This window comes from Pygoscelis adeliae, unplaced genomic scaffold, assembly GCF_000699105.1.
Source record: "Pygoscelis adeliae isolate BGI_AS28 unplaced genomic scaffold, ASM69910v1 Scaffold50, whole genome shotgun sequence".
In the NCBI taxonomy this organism is placed as follows: Eukaryota; Metazoa; Chordata; class Aves; order Sphenisciformes; family Spheniscidae; genus Pygoscelis; species Pygoscelis adeliae.
The window spans coordinates 85,267-99,709 of NW_008823963.1; the positions used below are offsets into that span (position 1 = coordinate 85,267).

Consider the following 14,443-nt stretch of genomic DNA (forward strand, 5'->3'; position numbering starts at 1 on the left):
AGACCCACAGGAGGCGGGAGGAAAGCCCACCACAAGCAGCTTTTTCTTGCACAGCTTTGCTTTCTGAGCTTTGATTAGGAATGCTGCTCTGTCACCCTCTCTCCCAATGTGTCCCTTTCGTTCCCCATGGGGAGGTTGTGTGCCTCTCTGCTCCTCTTCCTACATCTGGAAGAGCATACTCTTAAGTTAGATTTTTCTAGCATCTGAATACCACTGCCATTTAATTTATGAATGCCGCAGTAGATTTTGTTGTGCTCATTTAAATCAGGCAGAGTTCAAGTATTGTACAGTCACGTGTAAAGGTGATGGCAGATGAGAGCTCTTCATGTCATGCTGTATTTCTGCAGCACACTTACACTATATCTGCCAAATTGCAGGCAGGAAATTTTTGAATTAATGACAAATATTTCCCAACAGTAGTTAGTTAAGTGCCTGCACATGTTAAATTAACCATAATAATCTTGTCAGAGTCATAAATTAATAACCTGCATCTCATCGGGCTTTGAGTATTGAAGTAAAACATTCGTGGTGTATTCAAAGAAGTGAGCCTGGGGACAAATGGGATAAGTCCCCAAATGGGTCCTTTCCTTCCTGCCCCTTTTAAACATCATTTTCAGGTTCCTGTGCAGCCTTTGGGGCTTACTTGGCACAGGGGGTAGGACAGTGGGGATGGGAATGCAGAGCACCTAACCACGAACAGCTAGGTAAGCCTGGCTTCCCTCTGTCCTCCGCAGAGAGGCGTCTCCTTGGAGTAAGGTGATTTAGACCTATTAATATTTGAAGTGTCTTTTTTCTTCATTGCCTAGAGGGAGATACAGCCAGGAACAAATGTGCACGTGAGAGCTTTCTGCCAAAGGGATCTTAAAACAGCGAGGGGTTTCACAAGGAATGTGCTCCTCAGGTCAGAGGAGGACAGGGAGAATTTCTGCCCCAGTGGTAGAAGTGAGAAGAGACTGAGGGCAAGTGGTGATGAGGGAAAGGAGAACATTTCTCCCAGTGTATTCCCCACCAGTGGTCCATGGGACCCCTTCCAAGGGAGATCCAGGGAGCAGGATCCAGTTCCCTTTGCCTCCTGCTTTCCCCTACACCACGGGGTACCATGGGGAGCTGGGCCCTGGACCAGAGAGGGCACTTCAGTCTGTGCCATTGGCTCCAGCAGAGCTGGACCAAGGGACAAGCCTGGAGCTGAGCACTGCTTCTGTATGACAGACTCACTCTGGTCCCTACTCTGAGAGATGGCTCTTGGGGGACATCGGGAAAAGCATTTAATCCCTCCATACTTTTGTACTCATCTGTAAAATGCTGGTGCCAACAATTCTTTTCCCCCTTTGGAGAGCCTTTTCAAGTTGTAAGCTGGTTATCATCCCAACATTGTATATGTATGGACTGGTTCAGCATAAATTCATCATGGTAGGCTTTGTAGTGGTACGAGTAGAAACAACTGTACCTTTTTGTAGTACAGTTTCTTGAAACGCTGTGATGTTCTCCAGAAAGTCCCATGTGACTTGAGGTCAGGGACAGGTGTGAATCTCAGGTCTTTCAGAGAGCCGCAAGAGCTGGCAGCTGCCTCTTCCACTCTCTTTTCTTCTCTCCATCTCCAAGTAAAGCGGCAGCATCATGGTAACATCGGCGTCGTTCTCTAAACAGTGGCTGGCTTCCACCAGGCCAGTAATGCTCCCCTGCTGCAGTATGCATCCCCCCCATGTGCTCTCTGTAGGACTTTGCTTCTCAGTCCCTCCCTTCTCCTCCTGACTCCGTCATACCCTGAACTGTCCGTATCCTCTAACGGCCAGCCTAGAGGCTCATCAGGGCTGTGCCTGGGCTATGGGTGTACTGGCTGCTCAGCTGGCTAGCAAGAGGAACAAGCAACTGCTTTCTTCCTGCTGTCGGCTTTCCTGCAGTGGGGACTCTGCACAATCACCAGTTTTCATAAAACTGGTAGAAGCTTCATAGCTTTGAGATGCGTCTCTCCATTGAACTCAGCTGAAAAGGACCAATGGCTTCAAAAGCGGTGGGGAAACTGGAAAATGGAGCAGGATAGACAGTGCAGTCACCTAAGTGTTGTTTCCTTAGGAAATTAAACTTTAAGGAGGAGTAGCATCGTGTAGTGATGTTTATCACCTGGCCTCCCACACCGGTTTAAGATGAAAGCGCTGTCAGGGCTGGATCCATCTGTTTTGCAGATGAGAGGATGCACAATCGGTATGACCCTGTGACTGGTAGCGTATTCTTCTGCTGCTCTGGATAGATAAGGAGCAGAAGCCCTCCCAGTGACCCTATGTCCCTTACTGTTGTTATAAACGCTGTCAGGGAAGGTTTAAACTCTTCACTGCTGTCCTTTCTTGTACTTTCTCTGGTTCCCCTCCTCATTTTGTTCTGAACGTAACATTTTTGCATATAATCTTCTGCATATATGAGCACACATGCTCACTGTTACTTGTCCTGGACAAACTGGCACATGCAAATGCTTTCTACTTCCCAGTCCAAGGGAATGAGTGGGCTTGTGCAGGGGGTGTAGGGCGTGCTAGAGACTTGGCTCTGGACTTCTGACAAGGCAGCAGTAAAAACTATTAAGCTGCATTCGGGGTATCGACTTCCAAAAGTCTGCAAGTCTGAAGTGGCAATGGGAGGTGAAATGTGCAAAGTGACTTGCCAGAAGTTATTTTCACTGAGGTTATTGCTGCAGGGAAGGAGCGAAGGGGAAAACCAAGAATCTGAGCAAGTGGCAGTTATTTTCATTTGCTCATATCCTTCTTTTGGAGCACAGAGTGTGGTTTGGAGCACAGACCTGCAAGTATACAGGGAGAGAAGAGCTACAGGAAAATATCTCCTCTCTTTCAAACACAAAATAACAAATATGTCCTGAATGGATATTAAGAATGAAAAGTTTGTGCAGGTTATCCACGAATGTGAAACATGCACTGTGATCAAGCAAGCCAAGCGGTTAAAGCCTCTTTGGTATGGAGGACGATGGCTAAAATATAGGTGCCCCTGATTGCACCTTTCATGAGCAGCTCCTGGAAATCAACCTGCTTATGTTCTGGCTAGTCTCAGCTGGTAGGCTGGTGTATCTCTGCCTGGAAGGGCTCAGGCTTTTCTTAGAATATTTAATTAATTCTCTGTCATGAGGGAGTAAATGACAAAAAATTAGGGCTCTTACATTTGTGAAATGCTGATTGTGTTTTTCTTATAGATTGTGGAGGAAAGTTCCGAGCAAAGATGAAAGGACTCAGCAGTGTCGTTTATTGTGGTGTGGTCAGCCTGTTCGTGTAAGAAATTATTTGGGTTAGGAAGACTGTCCAACTTAACTGGACTCCTACCTGAAACCCCTGTGGTAGTCATGTGTTGCTGTGACTTTGCATTAAAAATCTCGTGCTCTTTTTTCTGGAAGTGATCTGAGTGTTACTCAGGTGGAGGAAAGAGAAAGGAGCCCATGGCTCATCTCTCTCCCATCTGGGTTCAAGAAAATGATTATCAATTGAAAGCCGAGAGGGACTAAATTAGGAAGGGTCAAAAGGGGCTAAATAAGGTCCTTCCCAATTAAAAGCCTGCCACATGTACCGCTTCAGAGGGAGCCTCGTACAACAGTTAGACAAGAGGCCGTTCAGCTTTGCATTTGGGCTATGGGGTTTAACGCAACAGGAATGTGGAATGTGTTTACAAGGTAGCAGTTATTGCTGAAATATGTGAGCGCTGTTGCCTGGGGAAATTTCAGAGGATTGAGATTGCGCTGACAGTGGCTGTACCTCTTGGACGGTTCGTGTGGATGTTGAGGAAGAAACTGGCCTCTGAGTCTGCAGCCAGAGCCCTGCAGAGGGAATGCAGAGGAAGATGCTCCCCTTCTCCACCGCCTCCCGCTGCCCTCCCGCGGCTCCAGACGGATCTCACTCTGTCCTCGCCGCTCCTTCATGCTAGGATGACCCAGGAGGGCGAACCGGTCCTTGGGCTGGAGACATGGCTTCTTGTTATCCCTGCATCCGAGGTGACTCCAGGTTAGCGCATGACTGCAGCCGGTTCGGCAGAGCGGTGTGGGCTGAAACAAGGCAAAGCCAAAGGAGTGCTGAGGACTGAGGGCCCCTGATGGCCCCTTTCATGAGCAGCTCCTGGAAATCAACCTGCTTATGTTCTGGCTAGTCTCAGCTGGTAGGCTGGTGTATCTCTGCCTGGAAGGGCTCAGGCTTTTCTTAGAATATTTAATTAATTCTCTTTGCATTCCCTACCGCCTTTCTTTTTCTCTTCTTTCAGTATTCAATATTAAAACTATTCTGCACATGCACAATGATTGCTTCATCTCTCCAGCATAGGAATTCCCAAGGAAGCCAGTAAAGCCCAGCTTAATCTCTTTGTTTCATGCACTTCCCTCATTACTTGTGTTTGGCCAAACCGGACTGTATTTTTCATCAAATTAATGGCAAAATATTTGGAAGTAGGCCTGAGATACGGCTATATTCTGTGTTCAGATGAGCATGACATTTGAAAAGATTTGTCATTAACTCTTAAAGAAACTTAATAAAATGACACTGTTGAGTATACCACGCGTTATGCAGCTGAGAGTAAATACTCCATGCAGTATAGGTGGGCTCAGAAAGGATGAAAATTGGGCCACATTCAGCTCTGATGTTAGCAATTGCCTTCATTGTCTGGTTAACTTGGCCCACTGAGTTTTCTTCAGAATAGCAGATAGAGCTGAATAAGGATCTCATTCTGGGTAGTGCTAAACACTTTCTGCATCTTAAACTCCCATTAACCTCTCTCTGCACTGTACAAGAGCATGCTTACATTAGGCTAACTGATGGGGCAGCATGTGTAAGTGCACCGCTCCTCAGGGCTTGCTGTGGTTCCAGGTGAGTCTTATTCTTTCTTTGCCACAAAGTAAGTGTGTGTGTGTCCATAGGTATATAGACAATTTATTGTATTCATGGTTCCAAAAAGCAAGGAAGGATCAATGAAAGCCCTGTTATGTTTCCTTGAATTTAAAGGCATTGAGACCTTATAAGAACATTGATATTTCTACTCGTTCTGAATACCAAAAGACCTGGTATAAGTATTTTTGTGAAATAACTTCAGGAATGTTCCCAGTGCTGAATTCAAGAATAATTGCAATTGCGACATGTAGAATCAAATGTAATTTTCTTATAACTAAAGCAAGACATTTTACTTTCTTTTCTATTGCTTTTCAAGGAGAGGCACAGTGAATTTTTAATACTTTCCTGACCCTTGACTCTGAGTGACGTTAGCCTGCTATTGTACAAGAAAGATTAGCTTCTTCAGAACATTATTAGCCAAAGTACTCTACGTGAACACTTGATATTATTTAAGTTCAAAATACAGATTGTGCTTCTATCAGTAAAGGTGGCTGATACAAGCCTAAAACTCTGGTAGTATGTTGAGCTGTTTGTGCTCCTAAATATAGCAGAGGATCTCTGTTAGGGAGCCGGCCGGGGGAGGTCTTTGTGTTAAACAGCTATGTCTTTATTATCCCTGCGTGCTGAGAAAGAAGGAGAGCCAATGTGGCTTTATTACTCTAACAGGTCTTTTAATAATAATGCTTTCCACGTTGGTAGAATAGATCTCCTGGCCCTTCTATTAAATCACAAAAAATAGAGAACTGAAAGCAAGAAGGAAGGGTTTACTCCACAGGAATAAGACATTTCACATGAGTTTGCTTTATTCTTTTGCCAGTGTAAACACCTCCCCCCCTCCCTTTTAATTCTTTTATATAGTTGTTTGGTTTGCTTTGTTGTTGGGTTTTTTTGTTTAAAGAAAGCATGCAAGCTAAGGCTTTTCCCATGAACGAAATACGACCTTTGACAAGGTGTATACCCCCGAGTTACTGAGCTCTATCAGGGAAGCAGAGTTCCCTGCACCCTTCCGGGGGACAGCCTATTCCCTGCACTATCCAGGACATCGGACTGGACAATCCCACTGGTGCCTTCCGACCTCTTATGTTTGTGTGTTCTGTTGCAATGCACTTTTTTAAAAACAAAAAGCTCACTCTTCAAAAGCTGCTTGGAAGGAAAGTTTATTTTATGGAGTGTTTCTCATTTCTCTCCGAAACGATGGGGGAAGGAGGGTCTATCAATTCTTGAAAAAAACAGGTAGAGAGAGCAGGGTTTTTCCCCCCCGTCCCCCCCCATTGTAGGGGGGGATCCATTTTCCCCCCCTACAATGCATTGTGCTTGTAATAGAGAAAGGAATGTGCTGTTGGCAGGGGCACAGCAGAAGGGCTGGTCAGGATCCGACAGGAGAATCTGCACAGCCTTTGGAACAAACAGGGACAGATGCACCAGGGAGGAGTTTGGGCTGGTCAGGTGAAGGAAAACACACACTGCCCAACGGCAGCGAAAGAAGCAAGTGGAAACAACTGAACACCCAGAAAACCCATTGAAAGGCTTGGGAAAATGCACCTGCTGCCTCTTCTGCTTTTCCTGTCGTAGCTCGTGAAGTCCAACATGCTGGTCATGGCAGGTCTCGCCCTGTTCGCACAAAGGCTCAGAAGGGGAGCCCATGCAGTGAGCTGTATCCTATCTCCCCTCTCCCATCTTCCTTTTAGCAGGTATTTTATTACTTGAGCTCCCTTGATGTGTCTTCTATCAGTGATCACAGGGTCATCAGGCACCACCTTACGTTTACACAGTATGCAACGGGGGATTTGAGTGATAGATGTGAGTACTGCAAAGGGAAGGGCTGGTGCAGAGAGATAGTAGCGTGTCAGTAGTTATATGTAGCTGGTCCCTGTGCCACAGCTTGCTATTCCTCCACCTCCACCGGTGCTGGAGGTGGAGGAATAGCAAACTCTGGCACAAGGAGCAGCATTGGAAGAGATTATGTGTTGGTGCAAGTAACTTTTGTTAGTCATTTCTGAGAGAAAGGGCAAATCACTCACAGCTAGCTCTGTTCATTTTGACAGTGACTGGGAAGAGGATGGGAAGATCCCTAAAAGGCAGAGTTTTAAAGAGGAGGGCATTGACTTTGTGTTCAGTCTAGGTGCTGTCACCTGGATGCCGGCCTAGGACCCACGCAGCCAGGGAGAGGATGCTGGTAGCAAAGCTACTGGAAGCCAGCCTTGCTCAGAGCATGAGGGGTGGCACACAGGCTCTCACCACACCATCGTGGTTGCGCAGTATACAGATTTTCTAATAACATGAGAGCATGCTACAAGGGTAGCACTAGCTGGAGAAAAATGTCAGCCACAAGCAAAGAAACAAAACTTTTTATTAACCAATAATGCAGATAAGAAAAGATGGGGAAGGTGTACCAGGTTCAGTGTGAGACTGATGAAGATGGATAATAAACTGTCATGTTTTAGACAGCAAACCATTTGTGAGAATACCACATTTTGAAGATGATGTCCCCATGGACATCAGTCAGCGTAAACAAGTAGGTGCTAGCAGTATCCGCACTAAATTATTAAAGTAAGCAGAGAACACATGAAGTCAGAGACTTTGCAAAGTAATACTTTTTGTTTAGTGATTCAGAACATTTGAACAAAATGGAAGGAGGAGATCGTCTGCCCAACTTTAAAACAAAAGGCAAAGTTGTATACAAAAAGTGACAGGGTGTTTTTCTTCTTGGTTTGGCATGAAGTTTATCTTTGATATTTTATATAGACTTGGTAGAGGAAAACAGTGCAGTTTTCTCAGAAAATCTCTCTTCTCTGGGTAAATTATTTTTAATAATTCAAAAAGGACGGGGACGCAGCTAGAATATGTACAGATCCTGTATAGGTGCTGAACATATGGTAGAAAGGCAGGGTTGGCCCTTCAGTCACAGTGCTGGGACTCCGGATAAAGCTCCTAGGATGGCTGTGTGTATGTACGCATGCACTCAGGTGCATTTGTTCATTTGATTTAAAAATTGGAGGCCGAATAAAAAGTGATATCTGTACTTCTTTGACATAAAGAGAGGTCTGGAGCAGGCAGATGTATGGCTTTGGAAATGATGTTGCAGTTGTTATCAAATTCTTCTGTCCCTTTATGTGAGCTTTTTGGATGTGTTTGCACAAACTAATTGGATTCCCAGAGACCTGCATCTCACTCATGTGGACACTCCTAATACCTGGGCTCCTGTGTGCCATGCTAGCTCAGGGGGAGCACTTCACTGTGCTTCCAAGACCTCCTCTTGCAGAAGGGGGAGTAGAGAGGAGAGGTTTATCTTAGTAACATAAGCTCAAGATGATAGGTGACTTCTGGAAAGGTTTTTATAATTGGGCACGCTGTGAGAGATTTAGTTTTGGCTAGGTTCAAGCGTTATCACTTGGGAGCACTGAAAGTGGTTTGAGAGCTTGAAAGGGGGGGTGATGTTGGGATCTCTGTTAGCAGGAGAAGGTCTGAGCAGAAAGCCATGTTGAACGCGGGGTTTCTTGCACTGTGCGAATACCTCCCCATCACAAGCTCCTTACCCTGCTCTCCTACACTTCCTTCTAGCACACCCTGCTGCGCAATGTCTTCAGCACACGGTCTCCCCTAGTTGCAGGGATAAACCTTTTTTCTTGGGAGGCAGGTGATCATGGCACGCTTTTGGACCTGTGCTATGCCAAGGTGTGGCATCCTGGAGCTGTGTCTGGATGGTGCTCTCACTAATCGCGTGCCGGAGAGCTGGAGCATCTCCAGAGGTGTGAAAGCTCTGCTGATGTGCCTGCTGCTGGCAGGGGATCGCAGCAGGCGCCCTGGGCTTGCTCCCTCTGGAAACTTCGAGCTGTCCCTTTTCTGCGGTCCATGTGACAGGAGAAGGGGCTTCATGGCCCACGGATGGTGCCTTCATTTCAGGTCTGAGCCCTGACAGAGGGGATGGGTGAGGAAAAGCTGCCTCAGTCTTCACCTCTGGTATTTCGGATGTGTTTAGTTCGGTTACTACCTCAGCTAGAGGAGTCTTTCTGAGTATTTGGGTTTTCTTTATATCCCCAGAATCCCTGCATTTTCTTTCCCAAATCCACACGTCTGTGTAGTACCAGTAGGAATTTTAGTGCGCATCATGATATCGGAGAGACAAAAGGACAGGTCTTCCTCTCATATGAAATAATTTCCTTAAATTTGGATTTTTTTAAATCACTTTAAGTCCTGGTGTTTCTTTGCCTACTAGAAATAGAATATTCTTATACAACACAGGAATAAAAGGTGTAAATTGCTGTTGTTCAGTTCAGCTGTGATTTTTTGGATACACGCTTTTGAATGTACTGACATTTGGGATGGATAGGAAGGGGAATAAACACCCGTTGTCATATGTTGTCGTATTCCCTCTCTATTCTCTACACTCACAGAGTCTCAGCTGTATTTGTTGTATCTTAGCTCATCTAGAAAGGGCATGGGAAGGAAGAAGGAAAGTGGAAAAAAATATCTCTGCTGGGAAAAGTCCAATATAGAAAAAATACTGTTATAAGCTTGGGTAATATTTATCAATTTATCATCAGACATTTTGGGCTTATAAAATCTCATAATAAATTGATAAACCAGGTATCTCTAGTATTCCGCTGTGAAAAGAACCACACATAAAATGCAAAGGAAAAAAAAAAAGAAGAGAAAAGAGTACGACTGCCAGCAGCGTGGTAAATCTTGCCCTTGCTAACGGAGGAGAAGTGCTGCAGACTGCTTCTCTAGGATGTGAATCCTGCTGAGTCTTCAGATCACAGGGTGATTTAATTTAGTGATGGACTTCAGCAGATCCTTGGGGAAACTGGAAATGAGAAAGTTCAGCAGCCCCACTCCGCAGCTGAGCCTCCGGATCCAAGCATAAGTGCTCACTGAATACTACCCGTGCTGGTGGGTGCCGATTCAAAGCTGCTGGATTTTGGCAGCATTTCATTGCAGAGCTATTAAACTTGCAGGCCATCATAGATTTTAAGCAAAGCTTTGAGGAGGATAAAATTTAGCTCCAGAACAAACAATCAAATCTCTGCTTATGTCAGGGAAGTGACAAGCAGTTATAGTCATACCAAGGGTAAACTTTGTCTTCTGTTTTTTTTTTCTCAAGTATCATGTTTTAATCAAATCTTTTGTATGATGAATGTATTAATACCAGAGGGTTTGTTACAGACGCTGAGGAAGAAACTTGAAAGATTGAAAACCTGCCTAAAGATATTGTTAAAATAGGTTATACTAAAGGAAAAATGGGAGATATAGATAGAACAGTTCTCCAAGATCATGTATTTGGGAAAGAAAATAGAGTTATCTTGTGATGGGTGGTGAGCAGGTGAAAACCGGTGTTTCTCTAACAGCATTCAGTGAAGAAAGAGTTTAAAAGGAAAACCAACTTTCTTCCACATCAATAAAAATGTCATCATAAATTTTAAGGTAGAAATGAATGTGATTGCCTACAGCTAGGTTTGGTGAGACCCTAAGCGGGGCAGCACCCTGCTTGCAGAGCGGTGCAGAGGGATCTCTGGATGCTCAGTGGGGGCCAGTGTCTCTTCATGCTGTGTTGGAATATTGCTCCAGTGGAAACCGTCACTTGGCAAAATACTCAAGGAAATGGCTAAGTCTCAGCTTCAGTATTTACTTAAAATCGAGGTTTGCTAAAAAACAGTCTGTTGACTTTCGAGCATATTTCTGAAAACCTGGCCTGTAGGGTCGACTCCACATTCTTTTCAACTATCTTATCCTGCTCATCTGGACAGAACAACCCCTCAACAACAGGTCAGCATCGTCCCAGGATGGATCATATACCAAACAAATAATAGAAAATAATGGTGCACATCGACCTGCATCTTCCCTTAACTTTGGCTTTTGATTTCCTCACATAACCAAATCCCTGGGGTTCCAGGGGTGGTGGGTGTATACATGTAACACTGGAGGTGGGGGAGGAACATTTCACATACACATACACGCACAACCCCACCGCTGGCTGCATTGTAAGAGGATTAGGGATAACATTAGAAACCACAGGGTAAAGCCCAGCAGAAGCAGTGGGGACAGCAGAGGCAACTGGGGTGGGAGTCAACAAGTGATGCTGAGGGAGGAGTATAGGGTGGTGCAGAGACCGGCTCTGCAGGGGCCTCGGTTAAATTACTCACAATTGCTGCAGCTAAAGTACTTCCTCGAGGTTTTCGTACTCGTTTTCGACCATCCTCTTTATGGTGGTCATATGCACAATTATCCCATACATACCAATAATCCATTTGCTGAGGTTTTTAATTTTCCAAAATTTTCTGGAGAGTAGCCACTTTTTTAAATTTGAAGGATCCTTTGCAGGGCCATACCCCTGCTCCTCTAAGTGCTGGACAGTCTTCCTTACACAATGCTATTGCTTGTTTTTTCTATAGACCTGCAGTGCCATCTATTTTCCTCCAATTTTCTAGTACCTCAGCTGAGGGCGTCCCCTTCTCTATGCCGGGTACGTTCCCCATATCTATATGCCAAATTCATGTGCCTTACGCTGATCAGGCTGCGCACACTTCTCCTAGCATGCTTCTGAGATGGGACTCGAATACATTCAGACCCAAAATACTTAGAGTGTCCTTCCAAGGTGGGACTCCAACCCACTCAGACTTCCGAGGTGGGACTCAATCCCACTCAGACCCAGAATACCTAGAATTTAGTAGTGGAATTTTAACACTCACCGGTCCATGCCTCCTATCCCCAAAGTTCCCAGGGGAACTCACCCGATGCTGGCAGTTGGACGTTTGGAGACAAGAGGGGCTGACAGTGGTTGCCTAGAGTCCCATCTGGGTTGCCAAACCATTATGGAAATTGCGCATGCCAGCCACCATAACAGGGTTCCACTGAATCGATAAGCCGCAAGAGAGATTCCTCTATAAAAGTACTTTTTATTAATAGCGCTACAGCTCGAGCTGGGTGCCTCTGAAGAGGGACCTCGAACAAAGAAATCCCTGGGCAATTACACCCTTACAATCTAAATTCCCCACCCCTCGTGACAGTTCGGGCCAGTAGTAATATTAGGGTCTGGGGTCTTCCCGTTCTTCATTGGGTCCTTTCATTGTCTCCAGGCAGGCCGTTTCTTTTCTTATCTCTAAGGTTGCAGTTTCTGTTAATGAATGTAGCTTCCTTATCTGCTGGCTTGAACCGGCTCTGGGGCCTTCTTTTACTTGACTAGGTAAAAGTTCAACATATCTAGGTGAAAGTTCACAGCTTGCAGCCTAAGGCTTCAGCAAATTTAGCTACTAACACTAAGCAAATTATGCTAAACAAGTTCTGTGTAAGTAGTATACCAAATCGCACAACACTGGCCAAGGACCTGGCTCCTTCTCACAAGCCAGCGCTCCAGCCCTGCGCCCCGTGCTGCGCCCTTGCAAGAGACATCCCCAAAAGCACAGTGGTGGCAGGCTGCCTTCTCCAGGTCTTGGGCACTTTTTGGAAAGACACACTAATTCTTAAAATAACCTTAGAAAACAGCAAAAACGTGGCAGGCCTGAAGAATGGCCGCATGAGGTCAGAAGGGGAGCGAGGACCTCGCTTCAAGACGCGTGGCTGGCAAGGAGAGAGCTCATTGGCGTTCAGTGTCCTCCTGTTTCCCCTAAGTGAGGAGATGTATGCTGCACACCTGGTCGCGTATTACTGTCCCCAAATATTTGGCGCACCCAGTGGAAACACTCTTCGTGACCTCGGATGTCACAAATCAGTCACACAAATCTTCTCTGACATTATGGTGGAGCTCATTTTTTTTAATCGTTTTTATTCTCTAGAAAATTGGCTTTTAAGGTTTGGGATGGGACACCACCACATTTTTGGTTTGTCAGAAATCTAATATCTGCTTGAATTTTGCCAGAGGGAACGTGTTTATACTTGCCTGCATGTTTCAAACTAACATTTCCATTATGTAGGTATTTATCTCCCGGTGGCTTTGCTATTCAGAACTAGTGAAGTATGGCATATAAACATTTGGATAAAAAAAGTACACCCTCACCTGAGTGCAGCTGGATGCAGCGGAGCTGTGCCAGTGGGCCTCAGCTGGGGATCTGAGTTATGGCATCCATAATTTATATAGAGACTGTAGGATCCCACCTCCGGATGCATGCAGCTTATAGATGCTACAGGGCATGCATTTAACAGCTGAGGCTTTAAAGGTATTGATTTGCACTCCTGCCATTGCTATCGCAACATGACAGCGCGAATCTGAGACACCCTGAGCCTGTTTAATAATTGACTAGATATGCCACAGCCCACAATACATATTTATCTGTCACCTCCCAGCAGGCATTTACTTTAAAAATATATGTACATCATCCACGTCTGTTCTTTTCTAGGGCCGGTTCCTTACTAATTCTCCCTACGTAAGGCAGATGCCCTGGACCAAAAGTTGCTCACCCTCGTGTTTGTGTTTAAGTCTGACTTGATTTCCCGATGGGTGGTGGCTTGGGGGTGTTTTACAACCAGCATGCAGGTCCGGCTGGCGGGGGAGCCCCGGAGCCGCTGGGCAGCAGAAGTGCCTTTGCCGCGGCTGTCGTGCAGCTGTTCGTCACGGCCCGGCTCAAGCGCTTGCTGATGGTTCAGGTGACGCGTCGTGTTTTAGACTTGAGTAATAAATGTTTCATTTCCATTTCGCTAACTCTTTGAATTTATGAGCCTCGTTACTTAAGTCTGCTGGTGCTTCGGGGGATCAAAATAGCCACAGTGTACTCCAGGCTATCCAGGTTGTGGCGTGAGCGTCTGTCACCATTACAGCCCAAAGAGTTACTCTGCAGCATTTAACTCACCATCCAGTTAATGGCATCCATGACTTTATTCTGCCTTGACCATGAAATTATGGCTCTCCAGATGAAGAAAAGAGAGCACAAATAGACTATTGCTCTGAAAATGCATTTTACATTACAGATATTCTGTCCTCAGGCTTGTACAATTTTGGAAATATTTTTTAATTTAGGAACCTTAATGAGCAAAGTGATATTTCACTTCCAAAAAGCAGAGAGAAGAAAAGAAGAAAAACAACTGTTTTAATTTTATTTGTGTTTTTCTGTTGTCTATACGAACAAAGGAATAAAAAGAGTCATTACATTTTCACAAGTTGCTTAAAAAAGAAGAAAAACTAGAATCCGTAGAATACTTCAAATTGGATATAAATAAAAGAAAAATACGTGCGGTTCTTTACTAACGTTACTTGTACATGTTACCCAAATGCTGTAATTGTCACAAAGACATTTTGTCTGTGGTCCTGAATAGGCGCAAAGAGAAAGAGTCAGAGAAGCCCACCTCCTCTGATGCATGCTTTTAGAAGCATTTGAGAATCTCATGAAACTCAGTTTTCAGTCAGGAGAGGCTAGTTGGTTAACTAAACCTTAATGTACTGTTGTCTTATGAAAGTGGAAATATTCTATGGAATTTATTGTACCTTAGACTAATAAGCTTCATCCTATGGGATATTTTTATATTTTATGTATATTTATATATAGCTATAATACATATATTTAGACATATATTGTCTATGTATATAGATATAAAAGCATACACATATTATTTTATATTTTTATATTTTAGTAACTTGCCTGTATGTA

At 44.7% G+C, this 14,443-nt stretch overlaps 1 protein-coding gene across 1 annotated transcript in view; it reads left to right on the top strand.

Annotated features, from left to right (window-relative positions):
• The window catches only part of TSGA10 (testis specific, 10), a 74,604-nt gene extending 70,607 nt beyond the window's left edge, over positions 1 to 3,997 (top strand). Inside the window, 2 exon segments of the mRNA XM_009323739.1 lie at positions 3,194 to 3,269; positions 3,665 to 3,997. Coding sequence (XP_009322014.1) covers positions 3,194 to 3,269; positions 3,665 to 3,997 — 409 coding nt within the window.
• Positions 3,998 to 14,443: the final 10,446 nt, after the last annotated feature.